The sequence below is a fragment of the Bufo gargarizans genome, unplaced genomic scaffold, assembly GCF_014858855.1.
Source record: "Bufo gargarizans isolate SCDJY-AF-19 unplaced genomic scaffold, ASM1485885v1 original_scaffold_1878_pilon, whole genome shotgun sequence".
In the NCBI taxonomy this organism is placed as follows: domain Eukaryota; kingdom Metazoa; phylum Chordata; class Amphibia; order Anura; family Bufonidae; genus Bufo; species Bufo gargarizans.
Genome location: NW_025334554.1, coordinates 119264 through 141675, shown reverse-complemented (window position 1 = coordinate 141675; position 22412 = coordinate 119264). Strand labels below are relative to the sequence as shown.

Sequence of the window (22412 nt, the reverse complement as noted above, 5' to 3'; positions counted from 1 at the left end):
CTAAGAAGGGGGGCAGGGGCTAGTATGCCCTACCTATCTATACGGGGACTTACCCCGCAAGGAGCGTCCCTGTCCGGATACCTGGCCCTGTGGGGACAGAAACCCTAGTAGTCCCTAAAAAATGCTCCCTACGTGTCACGTTTCAGTTCGTCACAGAAAATCATCAGGGGAGATCAATGGTGCACACAGGGCTATGGATTGGGTCTGTGCGACCAAAGAGACAGAGTAGTACGAAAAACTCTGGCTAAAACACACAGGGCATGACCGCATTAAAAATTATGTCATACAATATAGATGCACCAGTGGGTGCCAGCTATAGGATAACACTGGGCCACAGGATGGTTAATCCGAGGGCAGGCTGTCAGCAGAGTGTACTCACCACTCTGTGTCTTAAATACACTCCAATCCCGCCGGGTTCCCCTGCCGCTTCCTTCTTCCGGGCATGTGACTAGGTGAACAGAATGTCACATGCCCGGTGGAACGCAGGAGGTGAGCGTGCGTTTCACCCAGACGCGGCCCGTGGAGCGCGTCGCCAGGAGATGACGCCGCACGGCATGCGATGGATCACATGACCAGTAACTGGTCACGGGGCGCGTCGGGCCGAAAAGAGTAATAACGCATCTATGGTCTATTCAGACCCTAAATTCCCTGTAGGGGTCCCTAACTGAAAATATAAATATTTCTTTATTGATTATTATTTTAAAATAGATGAACCAAACAACTATAGAAAACTTAAAATTATCAGTGTCTGGTGGAGGGTACAATTGGAGTGTGTAAATGTATTTGCCTTTGTCACATGTAGCCACTATGGAGTGCAGTGCCTCCCATTCATTTATATGGGGTATAGCTGCACCTACAAGCCTCTGCTGTTACTTTGTTTGTGCATTCATACAATGTGATGGCAGATTGGGCGCTCCTATTAAGATCCTTTTATCGTTCGGCCTTTATATTCAGGCTGGACAACAGTAAACAATGTTGCTAGGTTTGTGTGTACTTTTGAAGCTGCCACTAGTCTGCTCCATTCACTTGTCTCTAGGCTACACTATACACTTTTGTGCTACTGACTGCTCTATTTCATCCATAGAAGTCACTGTTCGCGCTAAACCGCTCATGTGGCATGCTCTATTCCACTCCTCAATGTCTGGTGCTGTCTCTGCAGCGTACTCTTTTATTACTAGTCCCTAACATTTCAGGCACTGTTTAAAATACAGGACGTCATACCACCCCTCCCGACATGTTTCGCCACACTCCGTGGCTTCGTCAGGGGATGTGGGGTAAAGAGCACGCCCACTGCCCCAGCGCCGAGGAGGAAACCTAAGGTGTATTGGCAGGTGGCGGATTGGTGTGTGGGCAAAAGAATTGAGCACATTTGTTCATGGTTACACAATTAATTGCCAAGTGGATCCAAGGTTATAAGGATCCATGGTAACATTTCATTTATATGAAGTAAATAAACTAGACTATTAGAGGCAGATTCAAATGTACATCGGCCAAAGGAGGGGTATAACCGGCCCGGCGGGGGAAGAGAGAGTACAGATAACCGGATAATCAAATAAAACAGCTAAAATTGAGCTGTTCATTTAATCCCATGGGGGTCACTGTTTTCAAATAGTAAATACAGCGCAATTCGCGCTGCAATATGGCACGGTCCCAGTCCCCTCCGCGTTTGGGGGGTAGAACACGGTCAATGCCCATCACAGTGATGCGGGCTTTCCCATTGTGTTGACGGTGAACATGATTGGCGACCGGAGTGTCCTTAGCTTTGGCTATGTCGCCAAGATGTTCACCGACACGTCTGCGCAGCTCCCGGATAGTTTTCCCTACGTATCCCTTGCCGCATTCGCACGACAGGAGATAAACAACGCCACGGGTCCTGCAATTGATGAAGTGGTGTATATGATATATCTTCCCTGTAACCGTGCTACAAAAGTCTTTACCGGTTTTTAGGTGGGGACAGGCAATACACCCGCTGCATCTAAAGCATCCCTTGATGTCCGATTTGAGCCAAGCTGAACCTGACACAGAGGGTGGGGGTATGAATTCACTCGACACTAATGTATCACGAAGACTCCGTCCTCGGCGGTAAGTGACGTGAGGGTAGTCCCCCACCACTTCTTTCAAATCAGGGTCTAGTTGGAGAATACCCCAATTTTTTTGAAGGATGCGTCTAACTTCCCCAGCGGCCCTATCATAGGTCATAATGGGGCGAATGATGTTTGAAGATGGCGTAGTGCAGGGTTTAGGAACAAGGAGGGATGTTCTATCTGAGTGTAATGCAAACTCAAATGCTCTCCTTAGGACCTTGTCGGGATAGCCACGTTGAAGGAACCTTGTACGTAGGTCGGCAGCTTGTCTGACAAATTCTCTTTTCGTGGAGCAGTTGCGCCTGATTCTGAGGTATTGCCCCTTAGGAATACCCCGCCTAAGTGGGAGAGGATGACTGCTCTCCCACCTAAGCAGGGTATTGGTAGACGTCGGTTTACGGTAAATCGACGTCTCCAGAACGCCAGCAGGTGTGTGGGAGATGAGGACATCAAGAAATGGTAACATGGTGCCCCCAACCTCACAAGTAAAGTGCATGCCGATGTGGTTGTCATTGAACATCTTCACCAGTGAACGGAACGAAACATCGTCCCCGTTCCAAATGATGAAGATGTCGTCAATGTACCGCGCCCACAAGCCGACCCGGTCCAAGAGAATGGAACATTCATCCCTAAAGACCAGGGTCTCCTCCCACCAGCCCAGGAACAGATTGGCGTACGACGGGGCACAGGAACACCCCATCGCAGTGCCCCTGAGCTGGTGGTAGAGTCTCCCATTAAAAGAGAAGACATTGGTGGTCAAGGTAAACTCAAGGAGGGAGAGGACAAAGAGGCTGTGGGCGTGGTACTAACAACCACGGGTACTAAGAAAATGCTCAACTGCCTTCATTCCAAGGGTGTGAGGAATGTTGGAGTAGAGGGCCTCCACATCGATACTCGCCAGAAGGCTCGTGTTATCGACGTGAATGCCCTCCAGTTGTTTGAGCAAATGTGTAGTATCCCGAGTGTAAGATGGTAGCGAAGTCACAAAAGGGGCTAAAACACGGTCCACATAAATCCCTACATTTTGGGATAAGTTCCCTACCCCGGATACAATGGGGCGCCCTTTCAAAGGACGTGTTCCCTTGTGGAGTTTGGGCAGACAATAAAATGTCGCCAAGCGTGGATGAGTGGGCAACATGAATTTATGTTCGTCCTCAGAGATAATAGACGCAGTTTTAGCTTCATCAAGAATGCTTTTCAACTCTAGTCTATATCTATTTGTTGGGTTCGCAGAAAGAACCTCGTACGTGGATGAATCCCTCAGCAGGGCCTCGCACATATCCGTATATTGGCCATGGTCCATGACCACCGTGTTGCCCCCTTTATCGGAGGGCTTGATCACTATAGAGTGATCAGTCTCCAGACTAGATACAGCGGTGGCATGGGCCTGGTCAATATTAGAATGGAAAGTGGGACGTAAATTGTCAATCTCCTGCGAGACCGTACTGAAGAAGACATCCACACACGACAGCTCACCCAGATTGGGAGGCATCCTATTACTCTTAAGCTTAAGATTAGTAAATGGTCCCTGACCTTCTAGTTTGTCAAGTTCTCCGTCTAGTCCATATAGCAGGCGGACGTCCGCTAAAATGTCCAGGGGTATACCTAACTCACGGCACTGTTTTTTATCCTGGAGTATGTGGAACTTATGCCAACGGACCTTCCTGACAAATAGATTGAGATCTTTAAATGTTTCAAACTGATTAAAAGAGGGGGTGGGAACGAAAGAAAGGCCCAATTGGAGAACCTCAATCTCAGTGAAACTAAGATTACGAGACGAAAGGTTAACTACCTGAGGACCTATGGGTTTGGAGGTTGTTGCAGGCGATTCCGCAATGGATACGTCTGTTGCGGGATTGATGGACCTTGGTGTTGGCCTGTCCCTCAAAAACGAGGGTTGGGGGTACCTTGATATTGCCCCCGTCCTCGTGAATTCCCCTTCTGACGCCCACGGCGGTTACCTCCCCGTGAGGAAGATCTTGAACCCTTAGATGTGTTATCAGAGTCTGAGCAATCGGTGTCAGTGGATGATTGTTCAATTATGGCTCCTGTAGTGTCCCTCCTATTAGCAATGGAGGAGTAGACTCTGTTATCTTTGAAATCGGCCAGGTCCCTCACAAACTGCCGGTGCTTGCGCTCCTTCAGGTGGTATTGGTATTTTTCAAGGAGGTTCTGGAGTTGTTTCTCCTTATTCGCAAATTCGGCTTCCTGTGAGAATACCTGAGCCGATTCAATGCTCACAATCAGTTTTTTATTCAGAGTCTCAAGATTATTTTTCTCCTCTATGAGCAGAAGACGCATTAGTCTCAGGGAACTTTCTGTGGCTTCTTTTTCCCATTTACTAAGAAAACCTGGGTTACGGAATCTGGTTCCTGGTAGGAGTGCAATCCTAAGACCTCTGGGCACGATATTGTGCTTCAGATAACTTTCCAGGCTTTGCACCTCCCACCAGGAGAGAATTTGGTCCTTGTATATGTCAGTCAGTTCTTTGAAAGCTGCGTTAAATCACGGGGTGTATTTTTTCTGTGAGAATTCTTTTTCTGAAAAAATCTCTCTAGCCTCAGTGAGCCAGTTTTCTGCACTAAAGCCGGTAGCAAGAAAACCCGCCATGCCTAGTATACGGAATAGAAAGAATTTAACTATAGGGCCAGGTATGTCAGACAGGCCCACTAAATCCCAAAATTATGTAGCATGAATACTGATCCCGTAGGACAGAGGGATAAAACTTAACATTTAATTTTTGGTCAATCTACAATTATAGACACCAGAGGAGGAGCCTCTACACCAAACAAAAATTATTAACAAGACAGCCCAGCGGGCAAAATAGGGTCAACCACCCCGTCACCCACCCAATCTGAAGGGGCATACCTATCCTTTCTGTGTGAACGAGAAGCATCAAAGGACCGTTTCCACCTCCAGTCTTCCTCATGAGACATCCTGATCCACAATCGGGTGAGAAGGTTCCTGCTTTTTATAACATCCTGGTCACACTATCTATATATGTACTATTTTGCCCGCTGGGCTGTCTTGTTAATAATTTTTGTTTGGTGTAGAGGCTCCTCCTCTGGTGTCTATAATTTTAGATTGACCAAAAATGTAATGTTAAGTTTTATCCCTCTGTCCTACGGGATCAGTATCTGTGCCACGATTGCCCACAAAAATCAAAAAAGTGTTATTTACCCCAAAATGATGATAATTAAAATTAAAAGTCATCCTACAAAAATCAAGCTCTCACACAGCTCCATGGAACCAAATAAAAAAAAAAAAAAAAAAAAAAATTATAATATAATCTAATATAATATATATAATATTTTTTTTATTTTTTTTTTTTTTAAAGGGGTTTTATTGTGCAAAAAGTAGTAAAATGTTAAAAAAATATAATTATAACCAGAGAATAAAAGGTTATAATGTTCGAATGCCGCCAAATTTCTAACCCAAAAACTCAGTGGCGGTATTGCTGTTTTTTTCCTATTCCCCCTAATAAGTTAATCTGTAAGTAAGGCTACTTTCACACTTGCGTTCGGGGTTCCGCTTGTGAGTTCCGTTTGAAGGCTCTCACAAGCGCCCCCAAACGCATCCGTCCAGCCCTAATGCATTCTGAGTGGATGCGGATCCGCTCAGAATGCATCAGTCTGGCACAGTTTGTCCTCCGCTCCGCTCAGCAGGCGGACACCCGAACGCTGCTTGCAGCATTTTCGTGTCCGCCTGGCCGTGCGGAGCCAAACGGATCCGTCCAGACTTACAATGGAAGTCAATGGGGACAGATCCGTTTGACGTTGACACAATATGGTGCAATTTCAAACGGATCCGTCTGACTACAAATTACACTTAGACTTTTTTCTGAAATATAATGCAGACGGATCCGTTCTGAACGGATACCATCGTTTGCATTATAGGAGCGGATCCGTCTGTGCAGATACCAGACGGATCCGCTCCGAACGCAAGTGTGAAAGTAGCCTTATGTGTACCCCAAAATGGTGCCATTAAAGGGGTTATCCAATACTATAAAATGTCCCCCCATATCCTGCACCCCTCACACAGATTCTACTTACCTGCCCCCCCGCCCACGTCGCTGCTTCTCCCCGTGTTTGGATGAAAACATCCGGTGTGGGGGGCTGCCAATGGCAGGCGTGGGAAGGGGACGATCCCCCCCTGCCCCGATGGGGGATGTTTTCATCCGCGCAATGGGAGAAGCAGCAGCGGTGCAGGGACCAAGTGCGGCACAGGTTGCGGGGACCCAGGTAAGTATATTCAGTGTGGTGGGGGGCCCGGAATATCAGCAGGCTTCTTATAGGATTGGATAACCCCTTTAAAAAAACTACAGCTTGTCCTGCAGAAAACAAGTCCTCGTGTGAGAACAACAGCAAAAACAGAAAAGTAATAGCTCTTCAAAAGAGACAATAAAAAGCATGGGGGGGGCCCTAAAATGCACACAGGGGTAGGGGTTAAAATAAACCCCTTTAACAGGTGACTGCAGGAACACATTACACAGGGTTTTACGCAGCCTGTAACCATGGACACACATAGGTCTGCAGGAGAGCTGCATACACAGAGCAGACTGTAAAGTTGCTTCATTATTTTATATGCAGGTTCTAATAAAACAGTCTGCAGGTGGGCGTCAAAGACCAATATTTTAATAAGGCCCGATTTCTTTCATTGAATAGAAACAGCCTCCAGGATTAGAGTCGGTGCGCTTCCCCCCCCCCCCCTCACAGAGGCTGATCCCCCGCATGTTCCCCCCATCTGCGGATCATTACCGGAGGACGGACTCGGGGGTGAGCATGGTGCAGTCGATCTCCAGGATCTGCTCCTCTTGTATAAAGTGCTGCCTCCACGCCTGGATGATGTTGTTCTTTAGAGCGCACCCGACGGGTCCAAAGTCGTAGAGGCCGCTCACCCCTGCAATCAGAACCAGAGTTATGTACAGAGACGGGATACATGGCGGTTATAGGAGAAGTCCGCTAATCCAGCACCACTGAACTTGCTGGCTCCTAGGCCGGACACCCCCTTTAAGGGGTTGATTATGGTCCAGAAGATGAAACTGGTACAGATCTAGTAGTTCTCACAGCAGAGAGTTCGTTACAGTGCTATCCAGTATGGACACCGGGCTGACACATTGTAGCAAACTATCAGGACAGGAGAGATTTGTGGCGCTGATGTCATTACCTCACACAGCTGTAACAAACCCTCAGCTGTGAGAAGTTATAGGTCTATATGGAATTCCAGCCTGTCGGCGTAAACCTGAAAGATCCCAGCAAGCAGAGATCTTAAAGGGATTTTCCAGGATATTAATATTGATTACCTATCCTAGGTCAGAAAATCCCTTTAAGGGTCCATTCACACGCCCGTTGTTTCTTTCCTGATCTGTTCCGTTTTTTGCGGACCAGATCTGGACCCATTCATTTTCAATGGGTCCTAAAAAAAAAAAAATCTGACATTGTGCTGTCCGATTTTTTTCAGGACCCATTGAAAATGAATGGGTCCAGATCTGTTCCGCAAAAAAACGGAACAGATCAGGAAAGCAACAACAGACGTGTGAATGGACCCTAAGACTGAGGTCTATTAGAAAGGTGCACTACTGGCCAGGATTCAGTGGTTACGCCTTATTCACGAAACGGCCCTGCCGCTCCCCCAGTGAAACTACAACTCCCAGCATGTGAGAAACATTTGGAGTGCCAGGGTGCAGGCTTCTCTGGCTGCGGTCTACTACGTCAGTTTTTAATTAGTTCACGACTAGAAGCTTAGAGCAAGGAAGGATTTCTTGTAATCATGTAAATGAAGGGACACGCGGCCCCACAATGTAATTAGAGAGGGATCACCCCCCCAGGGAGCTCTGCATCTACGCAGACGGAAATCAAGCTACAGTACCGGATCATGGACACTAGAGGGCGACATGAGCCGCACATTTAATAATGTCCTCCTTCATTAGGGGGTTCTCCCAGCGTTAGAATGAAAACATGGCTGCTTTACGCCACCCATTCGCCCAGGTTGTGTGTGTGGTACTGCAGCTCCGAAAAAACAGGACCCGACTAGGACATGATCTATGATTTGCGGAATGATCCCATGGATGACATGCGTGTGCCGTATGATTTACATTTATTTTTTGCGTATTCCATAGAAATAAGTAGATCTGCGGCAATCCAAAAACAAAAAAAGCAGATCATATGCGGACCAAAACTAGGGTCATGTGTATGAGGCCTAACCCCGTGTGACCTTCGTAAGACTTCTCACAGCAAGGGGTTTGTTATATTAGCAACCTGTCATGACAACCCTCAACAGTTTGCTCTCTAGATTGATACACGTTACTTGCACTGATACATTGTAACAAACTATCCGGACAGGAAAGAGATTTGTGCTGCTGCTATAACAAACCCTCAGCTGGGAGAAGTAACAGGCCAGGACAGGTCTGGATGTGAACAATGTGGTTCCCAGTCACTGACAGCAAGCGCAGTACCCAATCTCTCTGCACCTTCCATGCTCTATTATGGGTGAGCCACCCAGTAAAGCCCGCACCTCCATATATAGCAAAGGCCTGGTCGTAGAAGAAGCGTCTCTTCAGAGTGTCCTCCATCTTGGTTCGGTCCACGATGTCATCCTTGGGTTGCAGAGACAATTCCTGTATTTAAAAACATAGAATGCAAGTTTACAGCCGGCATTTACAACCTCAAGAGCTGCATTTAAAATTCTACATGTCATTGATGGAAAGTCATCAAGTTTGCCTTCAGATCATAAGTCAGAAACATGGTGTAGAGACTACATTTCCCAGAATACAGATACTGAACAAGCAGGGAATGTTGGGAGATTCCACCTCTGAAGACTGCTGAATACAGAACGCAGCTCTGGAGTATAAGTCAGGATGCAACTCAGGATCAGTACAGGATAAGTAATGTATGTACATAGTGAGTGCAGCTCTGGAGTATAATACAGGATGTAACTCAGGATCAGTACAGGATAAGTAATGTATGTACACAGTGACTGCACCAGCAGAATAGTGAGTGCAGCTCTGGAGTATAATACAGGATGTAATTTAGGATCAGTACAGGATAAGTAATGTAATGTATGTACACAGGGACTGCACCAGCAGAATAGTGAGTGCAGCTCTGGGGTACAATACAGGATGTAACTCAGGATCAGTACAGGATAAGTAATGTATGTACACAGTGACTGCACCAGCAGAATAGTGAGTGCAGCTCTGGAGTATAATACAGGATGTAACTCAGGATCAGTGCGGGATAAGTAATGTATGTACACAGTGAGTGCAGCTCTGGAGTATAATACAGGATGTAACTCAGGATCAGTGCGGGATAAGTAATGTATGTACACAGTGACTGCCCCAGCAGAATAGTGAGTGCGGCTCTGGGGTATAATACAGGATGTAACTCAGGATCAGTACAGGATAAGTAATGTATATACACAGTGACTGCACCAGCAGAATAGTGAGTGCAGCTCTGGGGTATAATACAGGATGTAACCCAGGATCAGTACAGGATAAGTAATGTATGTACACAGTGACTGCACCAGCAGAATAGTGAGTGCAGCTCTGGAGTGTAATACAGGATGTGACTCAGGATCAGTACAGGATAAGTAATGTATGTACACAGTGACTGCACCCGCAGAATAGTGAGTGCAGCTCTGGAGTATAATACAGGATGTAACTCAGGATCAGTGCAGGATAAGTAATGTATGTACACAGTGACTGCACCAGCAGAATAGTGAGTGCAGCTCTGCAGTATAATACAGGATGTATCAGTGAACAGGTGGAGTTAGTAATATTACGGCACAGAGGACTAGTATTACAAGTTATGATAAGATTTAATTAGAGGTTGAGGACTCTATATGCATAAGGCCATAAAACAGACGCAGTGTTTACGAGGAGAACCAGTCCGTTTGCTGGAAGAAATCCTCCCTATTATTATATAAGGCTAGCAGAAGGATCCGGCTTCGCACGGGTATATTTCATCTATTTCATTTAATGTTTGTGTGTGTCGTCAAGATATCGATAGTATCCTCCATAACAGTGACCTCTACAGCACCCCGCCCCTTTAACACTGACCGCCACAGTACCCTGCCCCTGCCCCGCCACTTTAAAATGGGACCTCCACAGTACCCTGCTCCTTTAATGCTAGGGCTACACAATGACATGTGTCGCGCGACATTTTGTCTCAACAATTTTTAGAATGATAGTCTATGGTGTTGCACTGCGTCATGTGACATGCTGCGACTGCGACACGAACGTTGCAAAAAATCCATCCAAGACGGATTTTCCGGCGACTGTCACGTCGCAGCATGTCACATGCCGCAGTGCAACACCATAGACTATCATTATAAAAATTGTCGCACGGCACATGTAGCAGTGTAGTTGTGCCCTATGTGTCGTGCCACTGACCTACAGCGGTGAAGAAAAATGGCTGGGTTGTGATGGAAACCTGGAGTAAAACTGTGTGTGTGTGAAGACTAAGGGCCTGCGAGCTTCTATTGGCTGATAAGGGTCATGTGACCGTGTGTATGGCAGTTGGGATATGAAGAGAAAGGCTGGCAGGCTTGTATTGGATAAGGCAGGTAATTTTTTGGGGATCTCTCAGGAACGGTACGTCCTAGAGAGCCGAGACCCCCACAAGGTTTCTTTCCAGGTAGAAGGGATGTGTATGCCAAGTTTTGTTGAAATCGATGGCTGCGTTTTTGAGTGATCACGGAACACACACACATACATGTCATTATATATAGATAGATAGATATGTATTACAACAGCTTCTCAAGGCTTAAAGGGGTTATCCGACTGATGACCTGTCCTCTGGATAGGTCATCAGCATCTGATTGGTGGGGGTCCGACACCTGGGACCCCCGCCGATCAGCTGTTTGAAAAGGCCCCTGTTCTACGGCATGCCGGCTGCTATTCTATTGGTCAGCACAGTTGCAGCGATACCAGATAGGTCTCGGTCTCCTGTCATGCGTTTTTCTACCCCTTTTGCACCAGTCTCGTTACGTTGCTGCACTGCAAGAACCAGATCTCATAAAATTTTGTGCAGTCTAAGGCCTCATGCACACAGCCGTTGTTTGGGTCCGCACCCGAGCCGCCGTTTTGGCGGCTCGGATGCAGACCCATTCGCTCCGTTTCGTGGCCCCGCCCTGAAAAAATATAACATGCCCTATTCTTGTCTGCGCTTTGCGGACAAGAATAGGCATTTAAATTGAAGGCTGTCCGTGCCGATCCGCAGATTGCGGAACGCGCACAGACGCCATCCGTGTTGTGCAGATCCGCGATTTGCGGACCGCAAAACACACCACGGTCGTTTGCATGAGGCCTAATAGACACACAGTCATGATCAGCCCCCGGCTGCCATGCCTGATGGTGGCAGAGGGAGCCTTCTCCTTCTGACGGCCTAGATGCCGCAGTCGCTATTGACCGCAGCATCTATGGAGTTAAGAGGCCGGCATAAGAGTTCACTACGACCTAGGGCGTTACAGTGGGAGCCCGGCTCCTGTCAGTTCTGCGTTTCCGCGGTTTTCCGGCACGCTGTATCGGTGCAGCCCGCGCCAGGACTAATAGTGCAGACACCAGGGACAGTCTCATGTGAAGACTCCGCTCCTCCCCCTTCAGTACCAATATTTCATGTATTTTATCATCATTCAGTCCTTGCTGTAATAGAAATCTCTGTACACAGACTTCTCGCTGAGCCGCTGTTAATATTCAGTAGCTAATTCAAGCAAGCACAGCTGCAGTGTAAAGCATGTGGGATACTTTTTAGTCTACCACTGACTCTGATCAGGGCCATGTCCAAAGCAGCAGAGCATCCCCTGGCTTCAGTCCGGGTAAGTAACGCTTACCTTGGCTTCCAAGGTTCTTTTTCTGGCTTTTAGTTCCGCTACTGCCCGGTCCACATCCACCTGAGGAACCTTCTCCTCCTTCAGCTTCCGCACGAGGTCACCCTGCAAAGTGGGGCGAGAAGAGAAGGTCTGATACAGGGTTTTTTCCCCCCCCTCATTACAGAACCCACAGGTCAGGGGCGTCTGCTTTCATATTGTACGTTATGTGGCATAGAGCCTGCAGTGTAAAGTATGGAGGTTAGCTTTTGCACTCTAATAAATATATTTTTATATGATATAGCAAAATATTGCAAAGTGCACAGATGTTTCATAGGCAAAGACAACCATGATGACAAAAAAAAAAAAAAAATAACCTCCATTCTTTACACTGCAGGCACAACAGGAGAATTATACAAAATAGGAAACAAAGTGGCTAAACAATTTCTGTAGAAATCTCAGAGAAATCTCCTAGTCAACCGGTGATGACCCGCTGGGCGACTTGCCCCAGGCATGAGGCGTGGGGGGGGGGGGGGGGGATCTGTTTGTACTGCAGTTAATGAGCTAAATCCGGAGATTTTACGCCCTAATCCGATGTTATTACACGACCAAGAGCCCGGACTGAAGCGCGCACGCAGCCCCGCCGCAGCCAAGAGCTGCCAGCCCGGAGTCCAGGTCACAGAGGACTGTCTGCGCTGATACACTGTAACAAACTCTCCACTGTGTGAGCAGGAATAGGTGTGTTCAGGTCGTGAACCAGAATGCTTCCACCGTTCCACGCTCTTGACAGCAAGCAGAGTTCTTGCTTGAAAGAACAGACCACTGCACTGCAAATGAAAAATTCCTGTAATTCTGCATCGGCAGGAGCCGGATTATCAGATATTCTGGATTACTGGATGTCCATAGACAATTCTGCAAGATGTCGCCGCGCGGCGCGTCAGGTGGACGGGGCAACCTGTGCTCAGGACAGGAGCGGCGCTGTTTTTCAGATGCAGCCGTGTTTTTCGAATCACCCACATGGCGGCAGTGTTGGGAAAGCCGTGTGATCCCTTTAATACGGCCATACTGACCGTCACCCAGCTTTCCTTGAAACAGACAAAAATTATTTAACAAATGGGATAGTTTATTTTTTTCTTCTCTTCATTTAAAGGGGAAACGTCCCATAAAACATCAGCCCCCCCCCCCCCCCCCCGGGTTCTTGCATCAGACGCTGGATGCTCGGGTTTCTCTCTGTCTGCAGGGAAGACTACAGAGAACGTGGCAGGAGGAGGCGCCTGGAGGGGAAACCTCATCATCCTTCAGTCTGGGAGGGGGGCGGTGGAGGAGAAAGCGTAGAACCGGACACGTACTCAGCCTACGATACAATCCCCCACAACGGATCAGTAAGAGATGGTACATCTCAGAGATCGGACTCTGAAGATCTGTAAATGATGGTACATCCCAGAGATCGGACCCTGAAGATCTGTAAATGATGGTAAATCCTAGCGAACGGACCCCAATCAGTGAGATATGGTACATTCCAGCGATCAGCCCATGGCAAAACAGTAAGATGGTGTATACCAGCGATAAGACCCCTTTCACACGGGCGAGTATTCCGCGCGGGTGCAATGCGTGATGCAAACTTATTGCGCCCGCATGGAATCCAGACCCATTCATTTCAATGGGGCTGTGCACATGAGCGGTGATTTTCACGGATGGTTGCTAAGAAAAGTTGTTTGTATACCTTCAGTTTTTTATCACGCGTGTGCAGAACGCATTGCCCGAGCAATATAAACAACGCGATCGCAGAAAAAACTGAATGAACTTGCGTGCGAAATCACGCATTTTTCACTGAACGCATCCGCAACGCATCCGGACCTATTCCGCTCACGCTCGTCTGCAAGGGGCCTAAGTGATGGTACATTCCAGCGATCGGATCCTGACAATCAGTGATGGTATATTCCAGTGTTAAGACCCCGACAATCAGCAAATTAAGGTACATCCCAGCGATCCGTAAGATATGGTACAGTCCATGGAGATCAGCAAGTTAGGATGCATTCACACGACTGAATGTATTGTGCGGTCCACAAAATGCAGATTTACAAAAAATACGGATGATGTCCATGATGCATCCATTTATTACTTTATTTTTTTGCTGATTAGATGCGGAGCAAACTTACGGTTGTGTGAATGGGGCCTTATGGTATATTCCAGCAATCGGCCACTGACAATAAGTACAGTAAGTTATGGTACATCCCAGTGATCGGACCCCGGCGATCAGTGATGGTACATTCTAGGGAACAGCCCCTGAAGATCAGTAACTTATGGTACATCCCAGCAAACAGCCCCTGACAATAAGTTATGGTACATCCCAACGATCAGCCCTTGACAATCAGTAGGTGATGGTACATCCCAGTGATCGGACCCTGGCAATAAGTTATGGTTCATCCCAGTTATTGGACCCCTCTTATCCTTGTGCTCTGGTATATTCCACCTATACACCTGTGTGACAGTGAAGATGACGTAACCTGCGCCGCTCTGTCCTCGTGCCGCCCCCTCGTGCGCAGGACCCCAGGATGATTCTATTTAGCCGCTGATCCCTGAGCAATGACCCCTCTGTGAACAATGGATGAATGCCGTCTGTCCTGACCTCAGAGGTCACCAGGCTGTGTTATGAGGGCAGCAGGAGGCGCGGGCCACACAATGCCTCATGGCAACAGTTCTTTCTGCCGCTCACACAGCAGAAGTAGTGGTGGTGCAAGGGTCCTGGGCTCAAATCTCACCGGGGACAGCACCTGCAGCGCAGGGGTCCTGGGCTCAAATCTCACCGGGGACAGCACCTGCAGCACAGGGGTCCTGGGCTCAAATCTCACCGGGGACAGCACCTGCAGCACAGGGGTCCTGGGCTCAAATCTCACCGGGTACAGCACCTGCAGCACAGGGGCCCTGGGCTCAAATCTCACCGGGGACAGCACCTGCAGCGCAAGGGTCCTGGGCTCAAATCTCACCGGGGACAGCACCTGCAGCACAGGGGTCCTGGGTTCAAATCTCACCGGGGACAGCACCTGCAGCACAGGGGTCCTGGGCTCAAATCTCACCGGGGACAGCACCTGCAGCACAGGGGTCCTGGGCTCAAATCTCATCTCACCGGGGACAGCACCTGCAGCGCAAGGGTCCTGGGCTCAAATCTCATCTCACCGGGGACAGCACCTGCAGCGCAAGGGTCCTGGGTTCAAATCTCACCGGGGACAGCACCTGCAGCACAGGGGTCCTGGGCTCAAATCTCACCGGGGACAGCACCTGCAGCACAGGGGTCCTGGGCTCAAATCTCACCGGGGACAGCACCTGCAGCACAGGGGTCCTGGGCTCAAATCTCACCGGGGACGGCACCTGCAGCACAGGGGTCCTGGGCTCAAATCTCACCGGGGACGGCACCTGCAGCACAGGGGTCCTGGGCTCAAATCTCACCGGGGACAGCACCTGCAGCACAGGGGTCCTGGGTTTAAATCTCACCGGGGACAGCACCTGCAGCACAGGGGTCCTGGGTTTAAATCTCACCGGGGACGGCACCTGCAGCACAGGGGTCCTGGGCTCAAATCTCACCAGGGACAGCACCTGCAGCGCAAGGGTCCTGGGCTCAAATCTCACCGGGGACAGCACCTGCAGCACAGGGGTCCTGGGCTCAAATCACACCGGGGACAGCACCTGCAGCACAGGGGTCCTGGGCTCAAATCTCACCGGGGACGGCACCTGCAGCACAGGGGTCCTGGGCTCAAATCTCACCGGGGACGGCACCTGCAGCGCAAGGGTCCTGGGCTCAAATCTCACCAGGGACAGCACCTGCAGCACAGGGGTCCTGGGCTCAAATCTCACCGGGGACGGCACCTGCAGCACAGGGGTCCTGGGCTCAAATCTCACCAGGGACGGCACCTGCAGCACAAGGGTCCTGGGCTCAAATCTCACCGGGGACGGCACCTGCAGCACAGGGGTCCTGGGCTCAAATCTCACCGGGGACGGCACCTGCAGCACAGGGGTCCTGGGCTCAAATCTCACCGGGGACGGCACCTGCAGCACAGGGGTCCTGGGCTCAAATCTCACCAGGGACAGCACCTGCAGCACAGGGGTCCTGGGATCAAATCTCACCAGGGACAGCACCTGCAGCACAGGGGTCCTGGGCTCAAATCTCACCGGGGACAGCACCTGCAGCACAGGGGTCCTGGGCTCAAATCTCACCGGGGACAGCACCTGCAGCACAGGGGTCCTGGGCTCAAATCTCACCGGGGACGGCACCTGCAGCACAGGGGTCCTGGGCTCAAATCTCACCGGGGACGGCACCTGCAGCACAGGGGTCCTGGGCTCAAATCTCACCGGGGACGGCACCTGCAGCACAGGGGTCCTGGGCTCAAATCTCACCGTGGACAGCACCTGCAGCACAGGGGTCCTGGGCTCAAATCTCACCAGGGACAGCACCTGCAGCACAGGGGTCCTGGGCTCAAATCTCACCGGGGACGGCACCTGCAGCACAGGGGTCCTGGGCTCAAATCTCATCTCACCGGGGACGGCAACTGCAGCACAGGGGTCCTGGGTTCAAATCTCACCGGGTACAGCACCTGCAGCACAGGGGCCCTGGGCTCAAATCTCACCGGGGACAGCACCTGCAGCGCAGGGGTCCTGGGCTCAAATCTCACCGGGGACAGCACCTGCAGCACAGGGGTCCTGGGTTCAAATCTCACCGGGGACAGCACCTGCAGCACAGGGGTCCTGGGCTCAAATCTCACCGGGGACAGCACCTGCAGCACAGGGGTCCTGGGCTCAAATCTCACCGGGGACAGCACCTGCAGCACAGGGGTCCTGGGCTCAAATCTCACCGGGTACAGCACCTGCAGCACAGGGGCCCTGGGCTCAAATCTCACCGGGGACAGCACCTGCAGCGCAAGGGTCCTGGGCTCAAATCTCACCGGGGACAGCACCTGCAGCACAGGGGTCCTGGGTTCAAATCTCACCGGGGACAGCACCTGCAGCACAGGGGTCCTGGGCTCAAATCTCACCGGGGACAGCACCTGCAGCACAGGGGTCCTGGGCTCAAATCTCATCTCACCGGGGACAGCACCTGCAGCGCAAGGGTCCTGGGCTCAAATCTCATCTCACCGGGGACAGCACCTGCAGCGCAAGGGTCCTGGGCTCAAATCTCATCTCACCGGGGACAGCACCTGCAGCACAGGGGTCCTGGGTTCAAATCTCACCGGGGACAGCACCTGCAGCACAGGGGTCCTGGGCTCAAATCTCACCGGGGACAGCACCTGCAGCACAGGGGTCCTGGGCTCAAATCTCACCGGGGACAGCACCTGCAGCACAGGGGTCCTGGGCTCAAATCTCACCGGGGACGGCACCTGCAGCACAGGGGTCCTGGGCTCAAATCTCACCGGGGACGGCACCTGCAGCACAGGGGTCCTGGGCTCAAATCTCACCGGGGACAGCACCTGCAGCACAGGGGTACTGGGTTTAAATCTCACCGGGGGCAGCACAGGGGTCCTGGGTTTAAATCTCACCGGGGACGGCACCTGCAGCACAGGGGTCCTGGGCTCAAATCTCACCGGGGACAGCACCTGCAGCACAGGGGTCCTGGGCTCAAATCTCACCGGGGACGGCACCTGCAGCACAGGGGTCCTGGGCTCAAATCTCACCAGGGACAGCACCTGCAGCACAGGGGTCCTGGGCTCAAATCTCACCGGGGACAGCACCTGCAGCACAGGGGTCCTGGGCTCAAATCTCACCGGGGACGGCACCTGCAGCACAGGGGTCCTGGGCTCAAATCTCACCAGGGACAGCACCTGCAGCACAGGGGTCCTGGGCTCAAATCTCACCAGGGACAGCACCTGCAGCACAGGGGTCCTGGGCTCAAATCTCACCAGGGACGGCACCTGCAGCACAAGGGTCCTGGGCTCAAATCTCACCGGGGACGGAACCTGCAGCACAGGGGTCCTGGGCTCAAATCTCACCGGGGACGGAACCTGCAGCCCAGGGGTCCTGGGCTCAAATCTCACCGGGGACGGCACCTGCAGCACAGGGGTCCTGGGCTCAAATCTCACCAGGGACAGCACCTGCAGCACAGGGGTCCTGGGATCAAATCTCACCAGGGACAGCACCTGCAGCACAGGGGTCCTGGGATCAAATCTCACCAGGGACAGCACCTGCAGCACAGGGGTCCTGGGCTCAAATCTCACCGGGGACAGCACCTGCAGCACAGGGGTCCTGGGCTCAAATCTCACCGGGGACGGCACCTGCAGCACAGGGGTCCTGGGCTCAAATCTCACCGGGGACGGCACCTGCAGCACAGGGGTCCTGGGCTCAAATCTCACCGGGGACGGCACCTGCAGCACAGGGGTCCTGGGCTCAAATCTCACCGGGGACGGCACCTGCAGCACAGGGGTCCTGGGCTCAAATCTCACCGTGTACAGCACCTGCAGCACAGGGGTCCTGGGCTCAAATCTCACCAGGGACAGCACCTGCAGCACAGGGGTCCTGGGCTCAAATCTCACCGGGGACGGCACCTGCAGCACAGGGGTCCTGGGCTCAAATCTCATCTCACCGGGGACGGCAACTGCAGCACAGGGGTCCTGGGTTCAAATCTCACCGGGTACAGCACCTGCAGCACAGGGGTCCTGGGTTCAAATCTCACCAGGTACAGCACCTGCAGCACAGGGGTCCTGGGTTCAAATCTCACCGGGGACAGCACCAGCAGGGAGTTTTGCGTCCTGCCCAACAATCCAAGATAAAAAGGGACTGTTAAGAATTACAAACAGCGCCACCCCTGTCTATAGGCTGTGTCAGGTACCGCAGTCCCTTGAAGTGAATGAGGCTGTCCTGCAATACCACACAACAGGCTTGGCGCAGGAGGCAGCCATGTTCTTCTAATCCTGGACATCCCTTTTAAAGGGGAACTCCAGATTTTCAGGATCTAGTGTTGAACATTCAGGGTTGCTCCCCTACAGCTTTTCTGGGATCCTGAAAGGTCGATCTGCCAGGTACGGTGAGACATATCCCCGACATCTGGTGTTCCTACATATCCAAGTAAATGTGCCAGGTAGGAGAAAGGGAAAGCTGGGTGACCACAGCAAGAGAAGACAGAATGGCGGCCATATTGGCAGTCACCCAGCTTTCCCAGAAGTATATATAACTAAGGTTGTATACTTACAGATGGATACGGGGTTATGCTCGTGTCCGGTCATCTAATAATCCAGGGGCCACGTGAGGAGAACCACTTGAGAGGGTCACCAGGAAGATCCTCACCCCAGATTACACAGGCCGGGATCCCACCATAGAGCGCGCCCCCAGATTACACAGGCCGGGATCCCACCATAGAGCGCGCCCCCAGGTTACACAGGACCGGCTCCCACCATAGAGCGCGCCCCCAGGTTACACAGGACCGGCTCCCACCATAGAGCGCGCCCCCAGGTTACACAGGACCGGCTCCCACCATAGAGGGCACCGCCAGAATACACAGGACCGGCTCCCATCATAGAGGGCGCCCCCAGGTTACACAGGACCGGCTCCCATCATAGAGTGCGCCCCCAGGTTACACAGGACCGGCTCCCATCATAGAGTGCGCCCCCAGGTTACACAGGACCGGCTCCCATCATAGAGTGCGCCCCCAGGTTACACAGGACCGGCTCCCATCATAGAGTGCGCCCCCAGGTTACACAGGACCGGCTCCCATCATAGAGTGCGCCCCCAGGTTACACAGGACCGGCTCCCATCATAGAGTGCGCCCCCAGGTTACACAGGACCGGCTCCCATCATAGAGCGCGCCCCCAGGTTACACAGGACCGGCTCCCATCATAGAGCGCGCCCCCAGGTTACACAGGACCGGCTCCCATCATAGAGCGCGCCCCCAGGTTACACAGGACCGGCTCCCATCATAGAGCGCGCCCCCAGGTTACACAGGACCGGCTCCCATCATAGAGCGCGCCCCCAGGTTACACAGGACCGGCTCCCATCATAGAGCGCGCCCCCAGGTTACACAGGACCGGCTCCCATCATAGAGCGCGCCCCCAGGTTACACAGGACCGGCTCCCATTACAAAGCGCGCCCCCAGGTTACACAGGACCGGCTCCCATTACAAAGTGCGCCCCCAGAATACACAGGACTGGATCCCATTACAAAGTGCACCCCCAGATTATACAGAACTGGATCCCATTACAAAGTGCACCCCCAGGTTACACAGAACTGGATCCCATTACAAAGTGCACCCCCAGGTTACACAGGACTGGATCCCATTACAAAGTGCACCCCCAGATTATACAGAACTGGATCCCATTACAAAGTGCACCCCCAGATTATACAGAACTGGATCCCATTACAAAGTGCACCCCAGATTATACAGAACTGGATCCCATTACAAAGTGCACCCCCAGATTATACAGAACTGGATCCCATTACAAAGTGCAACCCCCAGATTATACAGAACTGGATCCCATTACAAAGTGCACCCCCAGATTATACAGAACTGGATCCCATTACAAAGTGCACCCCCAGATTATACAGAACTGGATCCCATTACAAAGTGCACCCCCAGATTATACAGAACTGGATCCCATTACAAAGTGCACCCCCAGATTATACAGAACTGGATCCCATTACAAAGTGCACCCCCAGATTATACAGAACTGGATCCCATTACAAAGTGCACCCCCAGATTATACAGAACTGGATCCCATTACAAAGTGCACCCCCAGATTATACAGAACTGGATCCCATTACAAAGTGCACCCCCAGATTATACAGAACTGGATCCCATTACAAAGTGCACCCCCAGATTACACAGAACTGGATCCCATTACAGAGTGCACCCCCAGATTACACAGGACTGCCTCCCATTATAGAGTGCACCCCCAGATTACACAGGACTGCCTCCCATTATAGAGTGCACCCCCAGATTACACAGGACTGGATCCCATTACAAAGTGCACCCCCATAGCTCCTGGCCCTCATGTGACCTGCACCCCTATATTACCCAGCCCCCTTTAATACAGCACCCCAGATTCCCCTGCCCCCTCCTCACCTGTTCCTTGACCGCCAGCCTGAGGGGCGCCAGCTGCTCCTCCACATTCACCTCCATGACTGGGGGGGCTCTGGGGGGCGCCGGGTGTTTGAAGACTTTGGTTGTCCGGGCTGAAGCTCGGGCGTGCCGGGTGTGCTGACACAGGGAGCCGGGCAGATGTCGCAGCAGCAGGGCGGGGAGGGACCTCAGCACGAGCATCACACACCTCACTGCATGATGAAATCTCTGCTCAACGACAGCCGTAAAGCGACACCCGCCGGCCGGCTGCTCTGCATCCCGGAAGCGCCGGGAACGCCATCTTGGTTCTGGGCAATGGGCCCTTTCTATGTTGAAGTAAGTATTTTGGGGGTTGTAGTACATAGCAGCCTGAAGGAGTCCCCGAGGGAATATGGACTTAGTCTAATTATAGTGTTCAGGGTCGCTATAGTCACTCAAATTCTGACTGCACCCCTATAATAGAGTGCTCACACAAAGTGTCAGAGTGCCCCCTAAATAGTGTCAGATAGAGAGAGCCCCCTAAATAGTGTCAGAGAGAGAGTGCCCCATAAATAGTGTCAGATAGAGAGAGCCCCCTAAATAGTGTCAGATAGAGAGAGCCCCCTAAATAGTGTCAGATAGAGAGTGCCCCCTAAATAGTGTCAGATAGAGAGTGCCCCCTAAATAGTGTCAGATAGAGAGTGCCCCCTAAATAGTGTCAGATAGAGAGAGCCCCCTAAATAGTGTCAGATAGAGAGTGCCCCCTAAATAGTGTCAGATAGAGAGAGCCCCCTAAATAGTGTCAGATAGAGAGAGCCCCCTAAATAGTGTCAGATAGAGAGTGCCCCCTAAATAGTGTCAGATAGAGAGTGCCCCCTAAATAGTGTCAGATAAAGAGAGCCCCCTAAATAGTGTCAGGTAGAGAGTGCCCCCTAAATAGTGTCAGATAGAGAGTGCCCCCTAAATAGTGTCATATAGAGAGTGCCCCCTAAATAGTGTCAGATAGAGAGTGCCCCCTAAATAGTGTCAGATAGAGAGAGCCCCCTAAATAGTGTCAGGTAGAGAGAGCCCCCTAAAAAGTGTCAGATAGAGAGTGCCCCCTAAATAGTGTCAGAGAGAGAGAGTGCCCCCTAAATAGTGTCAGGTAGAGAGTGCCCCCTAAATAGTGTCAGATAGAGAGTGCCCCCTAAATAGTGTCAGATAGAGAGAGCCCCCTAAATAGTGTCAGATAGAGAGTGCCCCCTAAATAGTGTCAGATAGAGAGTGCCCCTAAATAGTGTCAGATAGAGAGTGCCCCCTAAATAGTGTCAGGTAGAGAGTGCCCCCTAAATAGTGTCAGGTAGAGAGAGCCCCCTAAATAGTGTCAGATAGAGAGAGCCCCCTAAATAGTGTCAGATAGAGAGTGCCCCCTAAATAGTGTCAGTTAGAGAGTGCCCCCTAAATAGTGTCAGGTAGAGAGAGCCCCCTAAATAGTGTCAGGTAGAGAGTGCCCCCTAAATAGTGTCAGGTAG

General features: G+C 51.3%; 1 protein-coding gene across 1 annotated transcript in view; it reads right to left on the bottom strand.

Annotated features, from left to right (window-relative positions):
* Positions 1 to 21147, bottom strand: part of LOC122923767 (glycine--tRNA ligase) — a 40088-nt gene extending 18941 nt beyond the window's left edge. Inside the window, exons 1-4 of the mRNA XM_044274603.1 lie at positions 20926 to 21147; positions 11910 to 12011; positions 8598 to 8700; positions 6842 to 6983 (exon numbers count right to left, since the gene is read on the bottom strand). Of these exons, the coding sequence (XP_044130538.1) occupies positions 6842 to 6983; positions 8598 to 8700; positions 11910 to 12011; positions 20926 to 21123 (545 nt within the window). The 5' untranslated portion in view covers positions 21124 to 21147. The remainder of the gene's footprint in view (positions 1 to 6841; positions 6984 to 8597; positions 8701 to 11909; positions 12012 to 20925) is intronic.
* Positions 21148 to 22412: the final 1265 nt, after the last annotated feature.